At 44.1% G+C, this 23,772-nt stretch overlaps 1 protein-coding gene across 1 annotated transcript in view; it reads left to right on the top strand.

Moving 5' to 3' along the window:
* The window catches only part of CAPN8 (calpain 8), a 40,603-nt gene extending 20,827 nt beyond the window's left edge, over positions 1-19,776 (top strand). Inside the window, exons 12-21 of the mRNA XM_081904586.1 lie at positions 555-766; positions 2,068-2,104; positions 2,512-2,577; positions 4,308-4,365; positions 5,026-5,090; positions 9,981-10,049; positions 11,958-12,036; positions 14,756-14,872; positions 15,944-16,002; positions 19,586-19,776. Coding sequence (XP_081760712.1) covers positions 555-766; positions 2,068-2,104; positions 2,512-2,577; positions 4,308-4,365; positions 5,026-5,090; positions 9,981-10,049; positions 11,958-12,036; positions 14,756-14,872; positions 15,944-16,002; positions 19,586-19,609 — 786 coding nt within the window. The 3' untranslated portion in view covers positions 19,610-19,776. The remainder of the gene's footprint in view (positions 1-554; positions 767-2,067; positions 2,105-2,511; positions 2,578-4,307; positions 4,366-5,025; positions 5,091-9,980; positions 10,050-11,957; positions 12,037-14,755; positions 14,873-15,943; positions 16,003-19,585) is intronic.
* Positions 19,777-23,772: the final 3,996 nt, after the last annotated feature.

The raw sequence follows: 23,772 nt of genomic DNA, 5'->3' as shown, positions 1-23,772 counted from the left end.
AGTTCAGTATCCTGTTCTCACAATGGCCAGCCAGATGCCTATGAGAAGCCCATAAGCAGGACATGAACACAGCAGCAGCATCTTCCTTGTGTTCCCTGGTAACTGACATTCTGAGCTCTAAATGCCTCTAGAACTGGAGGCAATATATAGTCATCCCAGTTAGTGGCCATTGATAGACCTCCTCCATAATTTGTCTAATTTATTGGTTTGTTTTAGTGTTTGTTTTATGCGTTTTGTGTTCTCATTTAGTATTTTTATGTTGTAAACCACCCTGTGATTTTCAGATGAAGGGCGGATACAAATTTAATAAATAACATAAACAAATAATAAATGAATAATCCTGTTTTTCTGTTGGTGGCCATCACAACATCCTAGCAGGTGAACCTTGGTGTCCAGCAAGGAATATGTGCAGGACAAAAGTTGAGAGGAGACCCAGTATGTTGACTGGGGAAAGGTTACCTGGTTTATGCTCCCACTTGGATGGAATTGTTTCTTGTGTCCTATGTCTTGCAAGCTGTTTTAACCTGATTTTTCATTCTCACTGTTCTCACTAGCTGGGAAATCAAACCGATGTTCATCTAAGCAGAGATTTCTTCTTGACGAACCGACCTGTCGCTCGCACCGACACATACGTCAACTTGCGTGAAGTCTCAAACCGCTTCCACCTAGCTCAGGGAGAATACCTCATTGTACCTTCTACATTTGAGCCTTTCAAAGATGGAGACTTCTGCCTTAGAGTCTTCACAGAGAAACAGGCTAAAGCTCAGTATGTATCTTTCACTCCAATGTGCCAAAAGGCATTGTCCCTTTGCACTCAGTGCATCAAAGCTGTGGCTTGATCAGGTGTCTAATCAGGCTTATATAGCTCATGACTCCCCCCTTTTTTGCTCTCTAAGTTCTCATTAGGGAGTAATGACTATTCAACCATGTTCCATTATACCTCTGCTGGCATAGTGACTGAAGTGATATAATAAAAGACGAATGAAAAGATAGCTGGGATGGATCTTGGAGTTTGGTGAAGAAAACTTTCAACTTATATGCATAGACATTTTGTTTGTTTGCTACCCTTGACCATAAAGTCCAGGGTGGATTACAGCATTAAACACCACATTAAAAACAGTTTAAAACAACTTGCAATCATAACAACAAACAGGTTACAAGAAAAGTGGTGTTGGTGAGAACACCTCCACTCACCGATTTCCCCATTCCTTTTCAAATCCCCTTTCCTTCACCAGAACCTATTTAGCATGTTTTTCTTTGGATGACAATCAAATCTACAATTAGTTTGAACATGTTCCTTTTGTGGACCAGGGTAGAAGTTAAGTCCATGTCAGATGGAAACAGCAAAAGCAAGTGTACACAATTTGGTTCTGGAGTATTAAGGTGAATGAACCATTTTGTCCCTAGCAGATAAAGGATCTTGCATGGTTACCTTAAGGCTGGGATATCCAGTGTGGTCCCCTTCAGATATTATTAGAATTCCATGAGTCTGTGTCTAATGATAATGGATGATGGGAGTTGTAGTCCAGCAATGTCTGGAGGGTGCTATGTGGGCTAGCCCTCATCTGCTCCCATACAGACAATCTCAGGCTTTAAGGTCTGCCTCAGGGCCGCCACTCTCTATACCTTCATCTTGGATCATCAGGCAAGTAAGCATGAGTGTCAGGGCCTTCTCAGTGGTGGTACTGCACCTCTGGAGTAACCTTCCACTGGAGATGCATCGGAATATCTCTTTACTGTCTTTTTAGAGAAACACAAAAACATTTCTGTTTCAACAGGGATTTAATGTTTGATCGTGTTACTGTTTTAAACTGTTCTTAAAACAAACAAAACTATTGTAAGATTGTTATCATTTTAAGTTGCGGCATTTTTAAGCTTTTATCTTAGTAGTTTTATTTTACTTAATTGTATTGGGTTGCAATTTATTTTAATGGGCCCATTCTAAGCATGACTAAACCAAGATTCAGCACACTGAAATTTTTGATGTAAGCTATTTCTGAGTGTTTCTATGATAAGAAGAGCAGGATATTTAATTATATTCTTATTCTTATTATTTTTTCCTCACAGGGAAATGGGTGATACTGTGGCTGCAAATCCATATGAGGTAAGCAAATCAAGTGGGGTCAAATTCACAGATTCAGCTTTGGGATACAGAGCCTTATTACTGCAAAAGCTGAGGACCTCTTTGCTGTAGCCCAGAAAGTGTTGTACGCTAAAGAAAATAGTTCTTTCTTTGCATCCATAAGGCTTAATTCGCTGACTTCTTTGCACAACTCGTTTCTGGAGAAGCAAAATTCTGCACCATAAAGCCTAAGATCAATCACAATGTTTGACAAACGTAGCAGAGATGACAGACTTCCGCTTAGCAAAAGCAACCTTTTAAGTTTCTGCGCTTACTGAGCCAGCTTCTCAGGTTTCTGTTCCTTTCAGAGCTTATTTTGACTCAGGAGCCCTTTGGAGGAAGCCTCAGACCTCGGTGTAAAATGTAACATTATTCATGATTTCTTTTAGCCTCATGTTGCAGGCAAGGACATAGACAGCGAGTTCAAGAGCCTGTTTCAAAAACTTTCTGGGGAGGTAAGAGGGTTTCTGTGCTATGATAAATATTCAGAATTAGGCAAATGCTTCAAAGATTTCCCAGTGCATTGGCTGCTTCTTTTTACTAACACAGTTGGCAGTAGACTCCTGGAGAGCCGCTTTTCTCCTTCTCAGTCTTTTTATTCCTGCACCATCACTTGATGGGGGAACTGACAGAGAGGAAACTGGTCCTTTAAGCCAGTGTTTCACAACCTTGGTTCCCCAGCTGTTTTCGGACTACAATTCCCACCATCCCTGACCAATGGTATTGCTAGCTAGGGATGATGGGAGTTGTAGTCCAAAACCAGCTGGAGACCCAAGGTTGGGAAACACTGCTTTAAGCATACCCCTCCCCAGGAAAGAGGAAGGACCTGAGAGAGGTGTTCTGGGCTGAGAAGCACAAAAGGCCTTATTTGAACTTTAGACGTCATTGGAACAAATTGGCCACTTGGAGCTCTCTCAGGTCCTGAAGTCTGATCTTATCTGTCCCCTGGCAACTTAATATGCTCCTGCTCAAGAACAGGACAATGAGGAAACAGCGCCTTGTAGACCCCAATTGCCTTCTTTTTAACCTATTCTACATATCAATGCGCCACAGAGGAAAATCGGGATGCGGGTCTTTTGGGGCCGCGCTCCTGCACGAGTCATGTGATTCACGGAAGAATGTGACCCTCCCCCCCAAACCCACATGTCTTCAGAGCCGTGCTCTTGTGGCACCCAGGTGACTTCCATGATAGCACGGTTCCCCCCAAAAGGCATCTTTTGGGGCTGTGCTCTTTCAGGAGCCAAAACAGGACATCTTGGAATCCAGGCAAAAGGCAGAGGGCCTTTTTGGTAGTGGCACCTGCCCTGTGGAATGTCCTCCCAACAGATGTCAAGGAAATAAACAACTATTTGACTTTTAGAAGACATTTGAAGGCAGCCCTGTTTAGGAAAGTTTTTAATGTTTAATGTTTTATTGTGTTTTTAATATCCTGTTGAAAGCCGCCCTGAGTGGCTGGGGATGCCCAGGGTATAAGTAATAAAATTATTAATATTATTATTATTATTCCAGGATGTCCCGCTTAAAGTAAGACAGTTGATAGACATGATTCTAAACACTGCCCTCCGAATCCAGTAGCTGTAACGTGCATATAGGACATCACTGTGGATACCAATCTACAGTAAGCCAGGGCCTTGTCCCATTTACTTCTATGGGAGAGAGAGCCCTTCCCTGGAATGGGAGTGTGCTTATGGAGCTATTCTGACATTTGAAGAGAATAGGGTTACCAGCCCTATATACAAGGGATGCGGAACTTGGGGTCCTCCAGATGTTGCTAGATTCTGACCCCCATCAGCCCCAGACAGCATGGTCACTGGCCAAAGATGATGGGATTTATAGTCCAGCAACATTTGGAGTGCCACAAGTTCACCATCTCTACTATATACTATGCACCAGCTTCATTGTGTAGTTACATTCCTTATCAACAGTGTGAGCATCCCTTTGTCTTCTTTGAGCTCTGTTTACTTCTTGTGGGAGCCTTTGTCCCTGGCCTTTTATCATTAACTAACACACCCAACAGCTATCATCCACTAAAAATAAATTTAAATTGAATTTGGAGAGTTGGGGCAGAGAAGTCTCTCTTGGTTTTTGTTTGACATTAGATCTAGGATAGAGGCTAGGTTTAGCCAGAAGGGAAGGGTTTGGTTGCCACAGTTGTTAAATCTTGGATTTGACTCCTTTTCTGCAGAACAGTGAAATGACTGCTGATGAACTTCAGACTGTTCTGAACAGAGTTGTGTCAAAGAGTAAGTTGCAGTCACGGCTTCATAATTGTGGGGGGAGACTCAAATATACACTCAAATACGTATATCCAGAATTATATTCAAAACCAGTCTGAATAATTCCTAACCGTAGCTGCCATTATGCTTTTCTTAAATTGCTTGTTATTGTTGCAACTGATTGCTATACAACTTTCAGAATGATAGCTATATTATTTTGCGTAATAAAGCCAGAAATACAAAAAAATAATAATGCATATTTCTGCAGTTCCTCGGAGTATTCATGAGAATTTTGCATTTATTTAAGTTCATTTCTACTACGAAATCCAGGGTTGTGGTGTGGATTTAGGTGAAGCATTGATCCAGCTTAGATTAGTTTGTGCATGTTTATATTTTCTTTTTGAAAATGTTTTAAAGAAAGTTGTTGTTTTTTTGGGGGGGCACCACAAAGAGAACTGATTTGACACAGAATCAGCTCTTGCCTTGTAATCACATCTTTCTGCTGATGTTCTTGTGAAATAGCACTAGAATCTTCCCTCTGTGAGATGTTCAGCTGTCTTCAAAATGATCTAGCATATTTTTCCTTAACTGCAAAGGCTAACCATGCACAAAGATAACTCCCTAGTGTTTCCAGGGAATGCAGATAAATATTTGTCTAACATATTTTTTGCCTTTTTCATTGTATAGGAAGAGACATTAACAGTGATGGATTCAGCATAAACACCTGCAGGGAGATGATCAGCCTCTTAGATGTATCCTTTAAATGTCACTCTTCTCTACTGGATTTCCCTTGTGAACCTTTTGACTAGATAAGGCAGGGCTTAACGTGTCTCATTTTCCTGGCACATCTGTCTTCACTTGCTGTAGGCATAAAGTGCAGAGTGTCGATCTAAACAGCTTAGTATAGCAAAGTTATTAACCCTTTGTTTCTGGTTGCGTGCTTGGTTTCCCATTGTATTGTGTTTAAGTTCTGCTGGGATGTATGAGAATTTGTCAACGATCCCTGCCTGGATTTAGCCGTGGTTGTGTTGTTATGAACCACCTGGCTGCGATTCTAGTCCGATCATCAGATCATAGGTTGCTCTCCTTTTATACACAAGGAAGGTGTACAATGAGATTTGGAGAGCTGTGGGGAGAGTGGGCCAAATGGTTAAACCGGCCCCTCCTATCCACATGGCTCGGCAAATATGGAGGAAATAAAAGCTGGAGGAACTGCCAATCTTCACAGCATGCCCTTTTCTCATAGGAGAGTAATTAACAATGCAAATGATTTAACATGCTAGAATGAATTTAATATAGCTGTGTAGCCAGGTGGCTGGCAGAGAGCCACAGGCAGGGCTGGTAGAGAAGACAAGCTGTAATCTAGAGGGATGAGCTGTGCTGCTTCAGCAGAAAGTCTGCATAGGGAAAATAATGGTCGAACTGGACTCAGGTGCACCCCTGGGCCTTCAGAACCGTGCGCTTAGAAAGAAGCCTTTGGTATCTCAGTCTCCACACCTACATGATGGCTGAAGTCCTCTGTTCTATTTTATTTGTCTTCTTCTGTGCTGGTCTACACTTGCAGCTGAATGTGGGGAAAGGGAGTAAAGACAGGAGAATAGACTCATCCCACTTCAAGTTGCAGATGGGAGAAAAGCAGTGCTCCTTTCCTTCCTCAAAACAAACAAACAAATGCCACAGAAACCTCCAAAGTAGGAAACTGGCACGGCAGAGAGAGGGGCCTGTTCTATTCCGTGTGGCAGCCTCTGCAATGCAGGGGTTCTGACCCCAGACAAAAGTTAAGGTTTCAGCACACAGAACAAGGTGAGGCAAAGTGGGGTAAGGTCTAGGTCAGGCAGTGGCATGCAGTGAAATTTTTCGTAGGGGAGTAGTTAGGGCCAGATGTTCCAGCTTGCAAGGGCATGTGGGGGTGAAGGCTGCCACCGGGATTTCCTGATGTTGCATGCGTGAGCATCAAGCCTCCCTAAGCTGGACAGAAGCTTCCTGGGCTTTGTGAAGAAGGCGCTAGGGTTTAATACTTAAAAACTCTTAATTTACCAGGAAAATTTAGGGGACTAGCCTAGTTCCTCAAGTCCACTGACTGCACACCACTGAGGTCAGGTGTGGTGAACCACTAGTCTTCCAGATGTTTCTGAACCCCAAAGTTTCCCACACCTGGTTTAGATTTCGGTGAGGCAAGATGAGGCCAGAATTTAGTGGTGCCATATCTAGTTCAGGCTGGAGAGTCCATAAGATCAGAACTTGAATGTTGTTGCCTATTTCAGGCTCAAAATGAGGTTTAAAGAGGAGCTGCTACTCTAGCTCCACCTTCAGTGAAAGGAGCCTCCTCACTCAAGGGGCCCAGCCTATTTTACAGTCATCACTCTCATAGAGTGAGGGGCAAATTGAGCTTCTGAGTATGAGTTCTCAGAGTCAGAGGTGCGCAGTGTGACCTTCTTCAGCCAGAGAGCCAGTGTGGTGTAGTGGTTAAGAGTGGTGGGCTTGTAATCCGGGGAACCGGGTTCGCGTCTCTGCTCCTCCACATGCAGCTGCTGGGTGACCTTGGGCTAGTCACACTTCTCTGAAGTCGCTCAGCCCCACTCACCTCACAGAGTGTTTGTTGTGGTGGAGGAAGGGAAAGGAGAATGTTAGCCGCTTTGAGACTCTTTCGGGTAGTGATAAAGCGGGATATCAAATCCAAACTCCTCTTCTACCATGGAATCCTCTTGTGTTAGGGCTTCCAGGATGGTATAAGCATCAGGCTCTGACTCTGAAGGCAGTTCCCTCTCCTACTCTGAATCCCTAGCCTGACCCTCCAAAGATGAGGATTCTTGCATTAGCATAGGGTCACCAAGGGGTCCCCCCAGGGAGTTTTCTCATTCAGAAATAGGTAACCTCCACCTACAGCCTCAAGTGGTATGGTTTATTCTGCACTAGGGTTTCTACTACATCAGTCAATGCCTGTGGAGACCAAGCCTCAGACTCTCCTTTTGTCAAGCCCTTCCCCTCCTCAATCCCTTCTCACTCCTTACACTCTGCACAAACAGCCTATTGTCTTCTCCTTCATATTTTTCTCTGGCCTTCATTTCATTCTGTTCTGCCTGCATATCTCCCATTATCTGTTCATCTAGGCATGAACTCTCTCCACTTTCAAATCTCTCTTTAAATTTCTTTCATGCCAGAGACAGAGAGTGGATTTTAATAACTACTGAAAGTGGTTAAGATGGTGGGGGACCTTTTGCCCTCTGGTTTGAAAACACATTTCTTTGTCGCTTGTGGTCTTCTCTGGAACAACACAAGTACCTCTCACTAGAGCAAATAATGGGGTGACTGTACACACCAAAGTCAAACATGCTTTTCTTGTACATTTTCTCTACATTTGGAAACAGTAATTCAAGAAACAAATAAAATCTTTCCTCAGGCACCCTGGCCTCACTTTATCTGCTCTTCCACTGTCTCTGACTCCCCTCCCTATCTCTGTTTGATGTACATTATAACCCTCTGGCCACTGTGATCAGATCATGCCCCTAGCAGAACTGCCTTGTGGGTAAGAAGGACCATGGGCAGTTGTATGGATAAAGGTAAAGGTAAAGAGACCCCTGACCATTAGGTCCAGTCGTGACCGACTCTGGGGTTGTGGTGCTCATCTTACTTTATTGGCCTAGGGAGCCGGCGTACAGCTTCCGGGTCATGTGGCCAGCATGACTAAGCCACTTCTGGGGAACCAGAGCAGCGCACGGAAACGCCGTTTACCTTCCCGCCGCAGCGGTACCTATTTATCTACTTGGACTTTTATGTGCTTTCGAACTGCTAGGTTGGCAGGAGCAGGGACCAAGCAACAGGAGCTCACCCCGTTGCAAGGATTTGAACCGCCAACCTTCTGATCAGCAAGTCCTAGGTTCTGTGGTTTAACCCACGGTGCCACCCCCATCCCATTGTATGGATACCTCATCTCTAAACAGAGAAAACTAGCTTCATGGCTAGGTTGTGAGAATGAGCACGGGGACCACAAAGTTCTTTGCGCAATTAAAGAGTTGTAGACTTAAGAAACATTTCTCTGGAGTAATGGAGTGCTTCATCACTTACCTCTGCTGCCAGCCTCCCTTCGCTCATAGTGACGTGAGGCAGAAGCCTGCTTTTAGCAAGATGGCTGTGAGGTCAGTTCTTTGCTCTAATGATGGTTCTAAGAGGCAATGGGTCATTAGCTGGCTTCTGTGATGCCAGAACTGGACACAATGTTTTGCTTATTATGCCAGATCGTTCAACGCAATTTCTTTCAGCAAAAAGGGAAAAGAGAGCTGAGGTGCTTGGGACAGACCTGCCACTTCTGTCTAGAAGGTCACGGATACCAGATGCAACTCAGCTTTGCTGCAATCACTGGGGTCTGGATTGTACCTATGTAGCCTGCTCCTGTGCAAGCTGACTCATAAATAAGCATACATGCAGAACTGGCACCTTTTTACAAGTGCCATATCATGTTCATTTTGTACTTGCAAGGAATTGATCTCTCAGTGTGACAGCACAAAAGCTCTGGAACTCCCTGCAGGTCGCTATCTTGTTTTCAGCACCTGCAAAACTTTTTTTTATTTAAGCAAGTCTGAGTAGATGCAGAATTTTGACAGGCATTTTAATGTGCAGGTTTATTTTATTATGTGTTTTGGGGTGGAGAAAGTCTGGCCCATCGGATATAGTTAGTCTCCAACTCCCATCAGCCCCAGCAAACAGAATTAGGCAGAAAGAGAGTTGGGAGTTGAACAGCATCTGAAGGGCCACAGCTTCCTCATCTGTGGTTTTACTTACATTTTGATTTATTTATTTTTTGGGATGTTGATTTAATCAGTATTTTAAATGTCTATTTCATACAAACCACTTGGAGGTCTTGACAATTAAGTGGCATATAAATATATTGTTAAATATAAATAAATAAATGTCTTACTCACGGGTAAGTGTGCATATAATCACAGCCTAACAGTGGAGGACTTGGACTTTAAAATTTCAGCGGTGCCTTGTGTGGTGCCAAAATTTGGTGTCCAACCCCACCTTCAGTTGTCCATCATTGTTGTGGTACCCCCTGCGGTGCCCTCTCAGCTGAACCGGTCACACTCCCTATAATCCGCCTCTGAGCCCAATTTGTATTTCAGCAGTAAATATTCTGGGAGCACCTGATATTGTGGCAATGTTAAAGTTAAGAAGGTGTGGTCCTTATCTGTGCTTTGATGAGATAACAGGAGGAGTTGCAGAGGAGTTGCTGATAAGTCATTGTGTTCTTTCTAAAGGAAGAATGCAGCAGAATTGTAGCAAATAGAACTTAGGCTGCTTGAAATGTGTGCAGGTTTTTAAAACAAAAGTATTTCCTAAAAAGGACTTCAAGCAGGTGGCTACTTCTTGTAGTCCAAAGCATGGTCTATGTGGCCCTACAAAAATATAATAAATCACTCTGTAAAAGAGAGCACAGGAATCTTCATCATACCCTTATCTAAGCAAACCGAAAACAGCAGGTGTGCCTCCTCTGGGTGGGTTGAAAGTGCAGGTTCATGCATCAGGTAAAGTGGCACATTTTAATGAGTCATTCATTTTTATCTAGGCCAGAAGTCCTTACTGGCTAAGAGAGGTGGGGGGAAAGAGTTATTTGCTTCCACAGATTAGACCTTAACTTTCTGCAGAACCATGGAACTGGTACGTTGGATCTTTTGGAATTCAAGATACTTTGGATGAAGATTCAGAAATATCTGGTAAAACAGCTCTTTTCTAAATGTATTCTTTCTCTTTGATCCATAAATGGATGAGAAATTGAGCCCTGAATGCCAGAAATACAGTTGTTGGGGGGTTTGGGGGGGGGAAGTATGGAATGTACATGTAATGGTCCCAAGGGTAGGAAATAGTCTTGTATCCCATGGACAGCTAAGGATGTGGGTGGTGCTGTGGGTTAAACCACAGAGCCTAGGACTTGCTGATCAGAAGGTCGGCGGTTCGAATCCCTGCAACGAGGTGAGCTCCCGTTGTTCGGTCCCAGCTCCTGCCCACCTAGCAGTTCGAAAGCATGCCAGTGCAAGTAGATAAATAGGTACCGCTCCGGCGGGAAGGTAAATTGTGTTTCCGTGCGCTGCTCTGGCTCGCCAGAAGTGGCTTAGTCATACTGGCCACATGACCCGGAAACTGTACGCCGGCTCCCTTGGCCAATAAAGTTAGATGAGCGCCGCAACCCCAGAGTCGGTCACGACTGGACCTAATGGTCAGGGTCCCTTTACCTTTTACCCATGGACAGCTACCCATATTTTTAAATGCCTCCTCCCTAATTAAGCTACTAGCATGGGCATCCACTGGCATTTTTATGGGTGTTTTTATGTGAAAAATGAAAAACACTAAAAGCATAGAGCAGGCTAGTTTTTCGTAAAGAGTGAGAAGAATCGGCTCTGTACATTTTGCCTTGTATCTCGGGTTCTACAAACGCTAAAAAGCTAAAGGTCACATCCGCACTATACATTTAAAACATGACTAAGGATTCATGGGGTATCTTGGGAATTGTAGTTTTTTTAAAGATGCTGGGAATTGTAGCTGTGTGAGTTTAGCACCCTTAATGAACTACAGTCATGTGACCCGGTTTCTTTTTTTTAATGGAAGCTGGGAGTCATGGGAATAACAATAATATTAATAATTTTATTTGTACCCTGCCCATCTGACTGACTTGCCCCAGCCACTTTGAGCGGCTTCCAACATATATAAAACATAACAAAAACCTCCCTATACAGGGCTGCCTTCAAGTGTCTTCTAAAGACTGTATAGTTACATATCTCCTTGATGGGAAGGCATTCCACAGGACAGGTGCCACTACCGAGAAGGCCCCCTGCCTGGTTCTCTGTGTCTGCAGGCTACCTCACTTGTCAGAGGCAGATTGCCTCTGAAAACCAGTTGCTGGCCAACAAAAGTAAGGGAAATGCTGTTGCCTCTGGGTTCGAAATGCACACTTCCTTCCCCTAGGCCTCTGATTGGTCACTCTGAGAAGAGGATACTGGACTCAATTAGGCCTTGGGCCTAATTCCTCACATCCTTAATAATTGAGAGTAGGATGGGAGAATGCTAAATGTCTTCCCACTGTTAGTTTGGCACCTGCCACACACATGAAAATGACATGAAAATTATGCTACTTATATGCAACTATATTTCCTATCGGGCCCCCGGTACTCAACATTTTGATTACTTTTGCAGTAGTGGATGAAAGTGTGAAAGAACAACTGTGGCAGAACTTCCTACTGAGTTACAGGCCAGAATAGCTTCTAATTACACAGCTAGAGCTGGATAAGAAGCCATTTGGCACCGAGAACTGTCTGTTGTTCTTTTAAAGTATTAATCTCAATAGAGTTTTATATTACAGCCTTTGCCAGAGGAAGGGGGTTATTTCTCAAAGGCCCGTTTGCCATGTGGGTGGGCAAGTTGCCAGCCCTGTGGGAGCCATTTCCCAGGGCACACAGCTTGCCATTAGTTAATTGAATTCCTCCCTCTCCTTCAGTCATTAACGCTTTCAGAGAGAGGAGGCTCCCTTGCCAGGCGTGAGCAGCAGTGAATATCCTAGCCAAACTGATAGGTCTTCTAAAATTAGCCTAAAACGACAACCAACAGCCTTCCCTATTTCTTTGGCTTAGGAAATCTATAAGAAAGTGGATACTGACTTTTCCGGGACCATAGATGCACATGAAATGAGAAATGCTCTCACGGAAGCAGGTCAGTATCCAAAATGTAGCGATGCGGGAGAAATCCAACTTTTTTTTGAATTGGAACAAGAAGCCACCTAATGTGCATTTCTTGAATCATTATATGGTGCAGAAAACAGTTCTCCTGTGAACTTTGCACTTCTCTGAATTTTGCAATGCAGTCATCGAACCAATCACTGGGTACAAAATGCATATTTTCAGCGGAAATGTGCGTAAATATGCATACCTTAATGAAAACAACATAGAAAGGTGTATTATATTAGGGGAAATTGCTTGCAAAAATGTGTATACAGTCATACCTTGGATTACAGACGCTTCAGGTTGTGTTTTTTCGGGTTACGGACCGCCGAAACCTGGAAGTACCGGAATGGGTTACTTCCGTGTTTTGGCGGTCACACATGCACCGAAGCGCTAAATTGTGCTTTGTGCATACACAGAAGCGCCAAATCACAACCTGCGCGTGCGCAGACACACCGCTGCGGATTGCGAATGTGCATCCCGCATGGATCACGTTCGCAACCCAAGTGTCCACTGTATTAGTCAAAACTATGTACAAGAATGTAGTAGCACCCAGGGTGGGGCAAGTTTTCCACCCCCTGGTGGGCTGGGCAGCTGAGGTGTGGGTGCACCTCAGCCTCCTTGCCCATTGCGTCCATCTACCTGTCCACTAGTCCAACCCACCTGCCACTGTTCCTCAGCTGCCAGGGCACTGTGCATGTCGTGGGCCCCCCTGATTGCTCTCCCTCAAAAATGTGTGCCTGGGGCCACCCCCCTGCCCCACATACTACGACTCTGCAAGTAGGTGTATATGCGGAGAAATTTGCATTAACATGCATTTCCATGATTTTGTTTTTTTAAAGACTCAAATAGGGGAATTTGGAGAAATAAATTTAAGATGGGAAACAGAAAAATTGAAACTGACTGATTTGTCCATCCCTACTGTGTGCCAGTGGTCTTTTGTGTGACCTCTAAGGTACCCAATCCTCCATGTCAAGGAATCTTTTACATCTGCCATAGAGCTCAAGTGTATTGCAAATGATTCTGGGACATGTTCTTAGATGCCCATTCATATGAGGCACAGACTGGGCTTGTTGGGCCTCATAATTACCCTGCTTGAATTGAGAATATGACTCAGAACATCCCCAGCAGCAGACTCATGCAGCTGTGCTTCGACAGAGATGGCGGACAGCGTGCTGGTGACGGCGAGTCTATATTACAGGGAAACTTTCAGGAATTAGGGCCTTGCAACAAAATGTTGCCACATGGAATGCTTCTGTTTGGCACTCCTGACACTCTATTCCACCCCCATTCTTTTCCTTGATTCTCTCTCCAGCCATTGGTCACCTTTCTATGCACCCTGCGCATGCTCAGCCCTCATTGGACCCCACTTGGGATATTTCCCCTCCGTTTCTTGGTTTTTGGAAGGGGGAGAAGACATGCAGGTGCCAATCCCAGCTACGTTAAATTTTTTCTCTATTGATCTCTATGGGCACCTCTCATTTAAGTCCCTGAGGACATATGAAAATGTGAACCATTGCGTGGCCTATCTAAACAGCGGCATAGCTGTCTCTACCTTTTTTTATGTCCAGCTGTTTCTTCCTCCACCCTCTTTTCCCAGCCACAACATTGCCAGCGCAAAGACTGCAGTGGTTTCTGCAGGGGTGAGAAGGAGGCATCAGATCACCCTCTCCAAGGTTGTACTTCTCCCTGGGCCCTTGGAGAGGAACATTCCATATTTCATGTGACAACTGGGGCACCCTCCCATGGCCCATAGTGGGACCAGTGTCTCTTCTCATGCAGGTCATATGCATCAGCTTCACTTGGCTCCAATCCTCCCTTCTCCCCTCACAATACCCTCTGCAAACTGAGGATAATATTTCAAGCATTTGATAAAGTGGACTGTAGTCTACAAAAGCTTATGCTACAAAGCATCTATTAATCTTTAAAGTGCCACAAGGATCTTTGTTGTTTCTATAGTGGGTGGATGGGGATCATCTGGTCTTGGGGGGGGGGCAGATTATCGCCACAATATGGGGAATTGCTGACTTTCCAGCAAATGTGTTCCTCCATTCTGGCCAGCAAACTGTGACTTCAGCCTCGGCTTAAATGAAGCTTTAGGAAATGGATAGGAAGTATATCCTGTGCACGAAACTGACTCCCTGCAATGGATTTCGTTTGGCTGGAACCCCAGGAGTGCATTAAGGCTTCACTAATTAGGTGCTTCTCTTCTGAATATAGGTCAAGGGAATTCCCGTGAATTGGCATTAAAATGTGTCATTTTAGAAAACATTATGAGGGAGTGTTAGGTCTTGAGAACAATGGGGACTGGAAAGGAAAACATAATAATAGACCAACAAACCTGCCAGGATGGAATTGCTAATAATACTTCATCACTGTCTGTCTGTAGCTGTTTTGTTGTTGTTTGTTGTTATTCATTTCATCTCTATACTGCTTTATATTTTAAAGAAAAAGATCTCAAAGCGGTTTACAACACATCTAAACATTGTATAAAACAATCCAGAATGAAACAAATGCAAGCTTTAAGGAAAATATTTCAGTTCCTTCCCCAAGTGAAATTTTGCTTCTGCCACATTTATTTACCTACTTAATTTATATAGCTGCCCCATAGCAGAAGTACTATAAACCGCACCAAACAGGTGCAATGAAACAGCGGTGTAGATCGACACCAAACATTGTGTTACTCATGCCTGGCTTTCCTTTCCACATAGGCTTCACTCTTAACAACAAAATCCAGCACAGTATAGCTCTCCGTTATGCTGGCAGCAAGATGACCATTGACTTTGATGGCTTCGTGGCCTGCATGATTCGCCTAGAGACTCTCTTCAGTAAGTCTTCCTGAAGTAAAAGGAGGTAGAGTGATAGAAAATACTCTGGAATGTCTCCCTTACCGCCACCCCGGCTTTTCTCTAACAAGCAAAAGAGCTATCTCTATTTTTAACCTGAGCACAAACAACTGTGTGTCAAGGAAAAAAGGGACCAAAATGTCTGTAATTTGCCAAATTAGATAAGTAACCAACTACTCCCAAGCTAGTGTAAGATCCCAAAGCTTGTCAGACTCTGCTTTTGACAAAACAAATACAGGGACTCAGATGCAGAAGACATTCTATCCCCCACAAGGTCTAATAGGATCTGCCAAAGGGATTGATTTGCAAACCTCACCCAGTGTGTGACTGCCATCTTGCTATGCAGAGAATGGTGTAGCTGCCCAAATATGCCAGTTTAGATGCTTTCCAGACAAGGATTGCACAAGAATATACAATGACCAGATCTTAATTGCATTCCTCTCCATGCCCCATCTAGTGTTTCTGCTACAGGGAAACCACTTTTCCAATCTCATTTTCATTCAAGATAGTGCAGGTGCTCCATTGTGAATGGAATAGGCAATGTGACTGTGAGAATCCATAGGCATCTGCTGGATGCTATCTGTGACATCCCCAGTGACCAGCAGCTCAATTCTTCCAACTTTCATGCCTTTGCTGTTTTGCCATTTTATAAGTATTTAAAATACTTTTTAAAAAACACAAAAAAACCAGTCTTTGGAAGCTGAGCAGTCGCTTATATACCACCACAGCTGGAAGTAAGTACTAAGTCAACCCTTTAAAGTCACCAACACCATAGGAAGATGTCTGATACCAGACCACTGGCCCATCTAGCTTAGTGTTGTCTACACTGACTGGCAGTGGACCTCCAGGGTTTCAGGGAGGACATTTTCTCTACTACCTGAGGATAGTAGAGATTCAGTCTGGGATCTGGGACAAAGCAAACCCTTTGCACTGAAGTAACCTGATTTGAAGAAGCCAGGTTCTCAGAATTATGCCCCATCCCCAGGTTTTGTATTTCTCATGTACCAAATGCTACTGTTTAACTATAACACCTGCTCTTTTTTTGCCACTCAGAAATGTTTCAGATGCTAGACAAGGATAAGCACGGAGTTGTCCAGCTCTCTCTGGCTGAGGTAATGATGATTGAATTAAGCTTCTGCACAGTTGCATTATGACAGATTGGTGGTAATAAGATGCCCGAATAAAAGCACCACTGCTTTTAAATCACACCTGTTTATTATTATTTCTAGTAGTACTGATGCAGTTAGGATACCTGTTAAAACCACAGCTCGGCATGTTAAGATGGAGAGCACATCTTAGTGGACAAGCTCACACATTATAATTCACTGACTGGAATATATTTGGATGCATGAGGTAGGATCCTGGGTAGTCTTTAGCCCCAGTAGATAGTAAGATCAAGGTGGCAATAAAGAGCCAAGTTCTAGCCCTTTTAAGCATGCATTCATCTGCTTTCTGCTTTGGGAGCAATGTGTGCTCTCATTGCCACTCAACTGACAGGCGCTAACAGCACACATTCATATACTTTGTACTAATGAAGCAAGCCTCATTGAAGGGACACTTCCACCACCAGCCAGCTGATTGGAGCTGGGAGTGCACCTTCAGTGGAGATCATTGTAACAACCCACCAGCTGATTGGCAGTCACACCAATCCCTTTGAAAGTGGATGGGTTACATGAAGTCAGGTGATTGACAGGGGGTCTGTCCCACCCACCTGGCAAAGTTGGGGCTGTACTGGTCGGCTCCATCTGCTAGCTCAAAGATAGGGAATCTTCTTCTGCATTCCCTTGGGGATAATTTGCCCGGGCTTCATGTAATTGGTGGGCAGGCCCCAAACCATAAATGGACAGAACAACTATTTTCTTCCGTTTTTTTGTCTCTCCCTTTTCCTTTCTACCCAACGGGCTGCCAGAGTTGGGACATCCTTGCCAGAGCCCAGAACTGATTGTTTGCAAGAGTTTTCTCCTCTTATCCTTCCATTGCTTGATCTGTTCCAGCTTCTCCATCTCCTACACTCCTTTCTCTCTCCAGTTCCCTCTTTCCTGGCTTGAAATGAGGTCAAAGGCTGCAGGTTGCCCACACCTGTACTGGCCTAGGACCCTCATACCTACGGACCGCCTCTCCCGGTATGCTCCACGAAGGACCTTAAGGTCCATAAATAGCAACACCCTAGATGTCCCGGGCCCTAAGGAAGTTAGATTAGCCTCAACCAGAGCCAGGGCCTTTTCAACTCTGGCTCCGGCCTGGTGGAATGCTCTGTCTCATGAGACCAGGGCCCTGCGGGATCTGATTTCTTTCCGCAGGGCCTGTAAGATAGAGTTGTTCCGCCTGGCCTTTGGCTTAGAATCAATTTTATTCCCTCCCCCTCTTTCTTTTTTCCTTTCTCTTCCTGTGAAGAAGCTGCATTTTAATGTTTTAATGTTGTAATTTAATCTTTTTTTAAAGTTGTATTTTAATCAACTTGTTTTTATTATTGGTTGTTAGCCGCTCTGTGCCCGGTCTTGGCTGGGGAGGGCAGGGTATAAATTATTATTATTATTATTATTATTATTATTATTATTATTATACAAGTCAGGTGCTGTAAACAAGGATGAGTAGGTGAGCAATGGTCGCAGCAAAAGCGATGAGAGTCTGGAATGGGATTCTCTGGCTTCAGCAGCTGACAAAACCCAAAACTGGAGGCCTTCATAAGCTTCAGCATGAATTTCTGCTTTCTTCTGAGCAAAAATGGCTAGAATTGGGCACCGAGTTTTTAAAGCCAAAAACAATAATGCTGTCAGAGCTGGTATTGTCAAATTCATCAGGAAAACGTAGGCTATATATGGACAGCAATCCATTTTGTCACATAGGGAGCAGGATATAAATATATTTCTGTTATGATCACTCTGTGTTCATCTTTGTTATCCACCTTCAAAGGGAATGAGACAAAACAACTGAAAACGTGCATGTGGGAAGCAGTTCTTGCCCAGAATGAGGTGAAAATAAGTGACCTGATAGGTCTTAGCAATGATCTAGATGTTATGAGTGATGATTCTTTCCCCCCCTTATTTTGGCTAGAATACAAAAGATGTCAGGGCCTGCTGTAGTCAGAGAAAGGAACCTTGCTGTGAAACTATAATGAAAGCCACATGCATCAGAGATGTTAGGAGCATTCAGTTTTATTTAATGGCATTTGGGAAGCAGACTCTGACCTACCTTTTCTTCTGTCAGCCAGCAAGAAATTTGATGTGTTTTCATGCGATATGTCTCCTACCCAGCTCCCAATCTAGTGGGATTATTCACCCTAGGTGAAATGCCAGCAACTGTCACTGTTCTGTAGCTCAGAAATTTCCAGGCTTGCTAATCTATTTTGGACCCTCACTGCCACTGCCACCCCGTTCCTGTAATTTCCTGGGTCTGCGGGTGTGCAGAAGGTTGATTCTGGCCAGAAAAATGTAGAATGAGGCTTTGGGTGACCCTTCCAAGTGCCGTGCATCTGGTGTGGCAGGGCATGCGCACCATGCACTTCAAGTGAGTAACATGAAGCTTGGGGGAATTGTGGAAAAGATCTAAGCTACACTGGCAGGAGGCTGAATCACATGGGTCTCTAGGTACCAATGAGGCCTGTTACATGCCTCCCAATATGGACTCAACTGCTCAGATGATCATAGGAACATAAGAAGTTCCCATATATCAAACCAGACCTGTTCCATCTAGCTCAATGTTGTCTCCATTGACTGATGGCAGTTTCCCCAGGGTTTTGGACAGAGGGATTTACCTGCCCTACCTGGAGATCCTAGGGATTGAACTTGGGCCCTTCTGTATGCAAAGCATTGTGTTCTAATGGAGGCTGATTCATCGGGGCAAATGGGGAAATGCCCCCCCACCTCAGTTTGTCTGTAGCCAGCCCACTTCTGCCTGCCTTCTTACTTAAAATCAGTCTAGGGCAGGGCTGGAGTAAGGTTTTTTGAGGCCCTAAGATACTGAAGGTAATGGGGCCCTTTATATGTCTAGCTGTCCTTTGTCAACAACAAATTGTCATTGTTTTTTGTGTTGAATATATGCTATATGGTAATTTTAGGGAGCAGGCTAGCAGGCAGGGTCCATTACTTACATCATAGGAGCCTACACAACACAAAACACTGTTGTTTTATGTAGGTTTTATTTTATTTGTTTTTTATCTTATATTTTGAAAATCTACATCCAGGTTTTTTCCTTTAATTTTTTGGGGGCCCCCCAAGAGAGTGGGGCCCTAAGCTATAGCTTGTTTAGCTTATACGTAAATCTGGCACTGGTCTAGGGGCTGGCACTGGGTGTCAGCTTCTTCTTCCTTAGTCTGAGTTTTGCCATTACAGAACTCAGTAGGGAGGAAGACAGGGTGAAAACCAGAATTAGTTTGCTGTGCTTGTCATTTGCTCTTACTCCACCTGCTGTCTCCCTGCCTTACACATCACCACCAGTCTCGATGGCCACCAGTGAGTATTCATCGGCTTTGTCCCTGAGCAATGACCTTTCCACAGATTAAGTGGTACAGCCAAAATGGTTCCCTTCAGAATCAGGACTACTGACTCTTGTTTGCAGACTCTTAGATCCCATGATGCAGCAGCAGCAGCTGCTCTACCAAGATGGAACCATAGAAAACTTTGGTGAAGCTTTGAACATGTCCAAACAGATGCCCTAAGTAAGTTCTAACAGTTATGTTCTCTCTTTCTCTTCCAGTGGCTGTGCTGCACATTGGTTTAAGACGGCATTTTGCAAGTCATTTGAGAGCTCCACAACTAGCACTTCTACAGATAAGCTCCTACAAAGCAGTTGAAAGATATGAAGAAGGAAATCAATTTCTGCGCCTGGCAATACTTTTTAACGTAAACAGGTCATTCAGAAAAATAAACACGTCTATTTGGAAACAATGAACTGCTTTCATTCCCTCTGTTTCTGATGTTCAGATTGTGGGTGCTGTTGCTTAGGTAGCCAAAATGGCTGCACACTCACACAAGAGGGAGTTAGCCTAATGAACAGAAGGGCTGACTTACGATAAGTAACTGAATACATGCACGTGACCCATTTAAGGAACCCCTATCCCCGCAGCGGGGTGCGCTCCCGTTGCTCGTTCCCAGCGCCTGCCAACCTAACAGTTCGAAAGCACCCCCAGGTGCAAGTAGATAAATAGGGACCGCTTACTGGCGGGAAGGTAAACGGCGTTTCCGTGTGCTGCGCTGGCTCACCAGATGCAGCTTTGTCACGCTGGCCACGTGACCCGGAAGTGTCTCCGGACAGCGCTGGCCCCTGGCCTCTTAAGTGAGATGGGCGCACAACCCCAGAGTCTGTCAAGACTGGCCCGTACGGGCAGGGGTACCTTTACCTTTACCTTTACCTTTATCATAAGACCTGAGTCTGAAATTACCTTACTTCTCCACAGCTTGGGAAAGTTTGTAGAAGTAAAAAGAATCTTTTGGGGATAAGCTCTAATTCCGCCCCCCCAAACCCCCCACACATCTCAATGAGGATTGAGTATATGCAACACATCAGGCTCTAACTTTTGGGCTGCAGGTCCCATTTGAAACGAAAGTATCATCATATTGTAGGATTCTCAAGCTTCAAAACAGTGATTTGATTCCAAATACATAGCATAGAAGGATGTAAACAAATGTGAGTTCAGTCAGGCTCCTTTCTTTCTGTCAGAACAGTCAGAAACTTGCATCTTGCAAGGCTCTTCTTTACAGTTCATGCATTCCATACTTTTGTTTGTAGGTTCTGATATTACAACTGACCCCTTTTTGAGACATGACTCTACATGTTCTCAAAAGGTGAAAAAATGCAGCATCTATATCAAGCAGCTCTGAGACAGGCCATAGAGACAAAGGCAGAAAGCAAAATGGGGCAGTGAGAGATGAACTTGCCGTTCATGCAAGGCAGGAGTGGCTGGAGAAAAACTTTGCAGAAAAAAACCCTAGACATTCAGGAGGGACTGACAATGGCCAGATGGTGGTCTGCTTCTTGGCACCAGCACCCTCAGAAGCAACAGACACCAAGTCTTGGAGCTTTGAACAGCCCACAAACTCTGGACAAGTGTGTGGTCTCCAGCTCCATACAGCAAAATCATTTTGCTTCCTAGAGTGCCCTCTAGCCTGTTAGTCCAGTAGAAGGACTGGGATGGACCAGCTCAACCTCATATTGGGGTCTTCTGCAATCCTGACCAGAATCAAGGAACAGATCCATCCTATGCACCACATATGGATAGCTCCTTTTAGAACAGGAAATTAAAAGTTATATATGGAAGTGTTGCACTGTAGGAAGGATGCATGACTTGACTCTCCCAGCTTCACTTCTCCTTCTCGGTTGATTAAAAAATTGCTGCAAGTTCACACTGTTTGTTTCCTTCATTTGTTGAGGAATGAGGACATTGTCATGCCTCCTTTCATCATAAATATTTCAGGGCACTATGCACATCAAATTTCCTTAACAACATAAAGTGCAATAAAATACAATCAGCACAAAAGCATCAATCACAGGGAAATAATAAAAGTGATACACCATTTGGATCAGATTCTCAAGCTTTCATTTAGTTATTGGACTTTGGTTCAACATTATTGCTAACCCATTAAACAGCCTGGTGCGCTCTGTTTTACTTACATATTCACAATCTTACATTCTCAATCATCCCTTTGCTCCCTTGTCCCCTTCCATCTTAAAAATAAATATGACTGAAAAACCCAATCAGGATGCGGTGGATCTTCCTCAAAGGGACTGTGCAATCAGCTTGTTTGATTTGTGGCTGTTGTATTTGGGTAAGGATGACGTAACGGGAAAGATGATAAAATGTGACAGCAAATCTGCAAGCAAATATGGGCTGGTGCAATTTAATCAAAATAAACGAGAACTTGTTCAATGCGAATCTGATAATTAAATGCAGAGGAGGCGGTGCAAGAACAAGCACAGGGAGTTTAATCATACATCAACATTGCTGACAGGTCAGGACAGTGCTCCTCCAGCACACCTGAGAGTGGCAAAGCTAGCTTAGGAGGCCAAGCTATGCAGCACAAACAACTCTGTCCTCCACACCTTACCCACACCCCCAGCACCTGCCTCCTGGTGCAGCTGCCTCACTTTGCCTAATGCACACAGGGTACGCTGTAAACGGTGATATCAGAAGGAAATGAGACAGAATCTACCTGATTTCTGCTTGCCCAAACAATAAGTGACCAAAAACATAGCTAACCTTCAAAATTTCCTCTTCTCTAAATTTGCAATGCAGTTTTCCAACCAAATAATGCTTACAAAAATGCATATATCAGGGGAAAGTGTGCATAAAGGTGATTTTGGTGAAAATAACACACAGAAATACACCGTATTGCATATGAAAATATAGATATTAGGCAAGATTGCATACAAATATTTGTAGAGACTAGGGTGATGTCTGCTCTTTCTAGGAACTCTTCTCATTGGGAGACTTTTATGGGTGTGCTGAGAGTTTGTTTGGATGCAGGGTAAGAACCTAGAGGCTGAGAGGGAGGGTGTGTCAGAAGGAAAATGAATTGATACTGATTGTTATATATTAGTAATTGTGTTTTAATGTAACATATTTCTATGCTGTGTATTTTTGTAATATTTTAGGTTGTTGCTTCTTTTTCGTACACTGCTTAGAGATGTTTTTTTTAACATATTAAGAGGTATAGAAATTAAATAATCCACAATCAATCCATCCAATCTGCAGCCTGACGCTGACTGACTCAAGCTATTGACCTTCAGGTTACTCCCTGCCTGTCTGGCTTTGTGTGCCTTGGATAAACAGTTTTGCCTGATTAAGAGAGGACACTGGCATACGGCTGAGTTGGATTTCATGATGACTGGGTGATAATCGCACTGCCCCAAGCACCTTATCATTGTTACTGCCACAAAGCAGGTATACAGTAGTACCTTGGGTTACAGACGGTTCAGGTTACAGACTCCATTAACCCAGAAATAGTATTTTGGGTTAAGAACTTTACCTCAGGATGAAAACAGAAATCGTGCTCTGGCGGCGCAGCGGAGGCAGCGGGAGGCCGCATTAGCTAAAGTGGTACCTCAGGTTAAGAATAGTTTCAGGTTAAGAACGGACCTCCAGAGCGAATTAAGTTCTTAACCCGAGGAACCACTGTACAGGGTTAATGGGACTAAGTGTCTGTTTTAGGCTGAGAAAACCGCAACGCCTTCACAACTTAAATCCAGGAATGTGTCATCGGCGGATGAGAGGAGCTCAACTCCAAAGGGGCCTGCAATTCCCTGATCAAGCCCTGTTTACCCCAGGAGTCTAATGATCTCCTTCCAGCTTTGCGCCAGCTCCAGGAATTTCCTTGCCTCCCCCCTCCCCAACTCTGTAGCATAGTGAGCCACCAGCAGGCAGTTCCGCATTCTTTTTCTCCCTACACCTGCTGTTTGTAAAAGCTTATTCTCAGTCATGAAGGCAGCTCATAGCAGGTGTGAGAAGAGTCAAGCACATGCAAAATGGATGTTCCTATTCCTTTTCTCTTCATCAGGCAAGATATCCTAATTGCATTATTGCTTACACCCATCTCAGTAGCATCCTCTCCCCCACCTATTCCGGCAGAGCATCATGTTGTACTCCATCGTCCTTTATCTTTGGAAGACAGGCCCTTCTGGAGGAAGCACGGCTCCCTTTGTTTGTGCTTTGAGCACAGAACTCAGGTAGCTTGTGTCAGACAGCCTCTGAAAAGCAAGGACTCTTCATGGCATCTGCTTTCCCTTTCCTCTCGAGGCTGCATCTGCGAGAAGCTGATTGAGGCTGGCGTGCGTCTCTTCATCACACTACGAACTGAACAAGTCAGTGCTCATCAATCCCTCTTCTCTTTATAGTATTAATAACTTGCTTCCCCAAATGCCCTGCAAGCCACTTCAACACGACACGC

The sequence above is a fragment of the Podarcis melisellensis genome (assembly GCF_964234715.1).
Source record: "Podarcis melisellensis genome assembly, chromosome: 3".
NCBI classification, from domain to species: domain Eukaryota; kingdom Metazoa; phylum Chordata; class Lepidosauria; order Squamata; family Lacertidae; genus Podarcis; species Podarcis melisellensis.
Note: the sequence above shows the minus strand (reverse complement) of the source record. Positions and strands in the feature narration are given on the sequence as shown.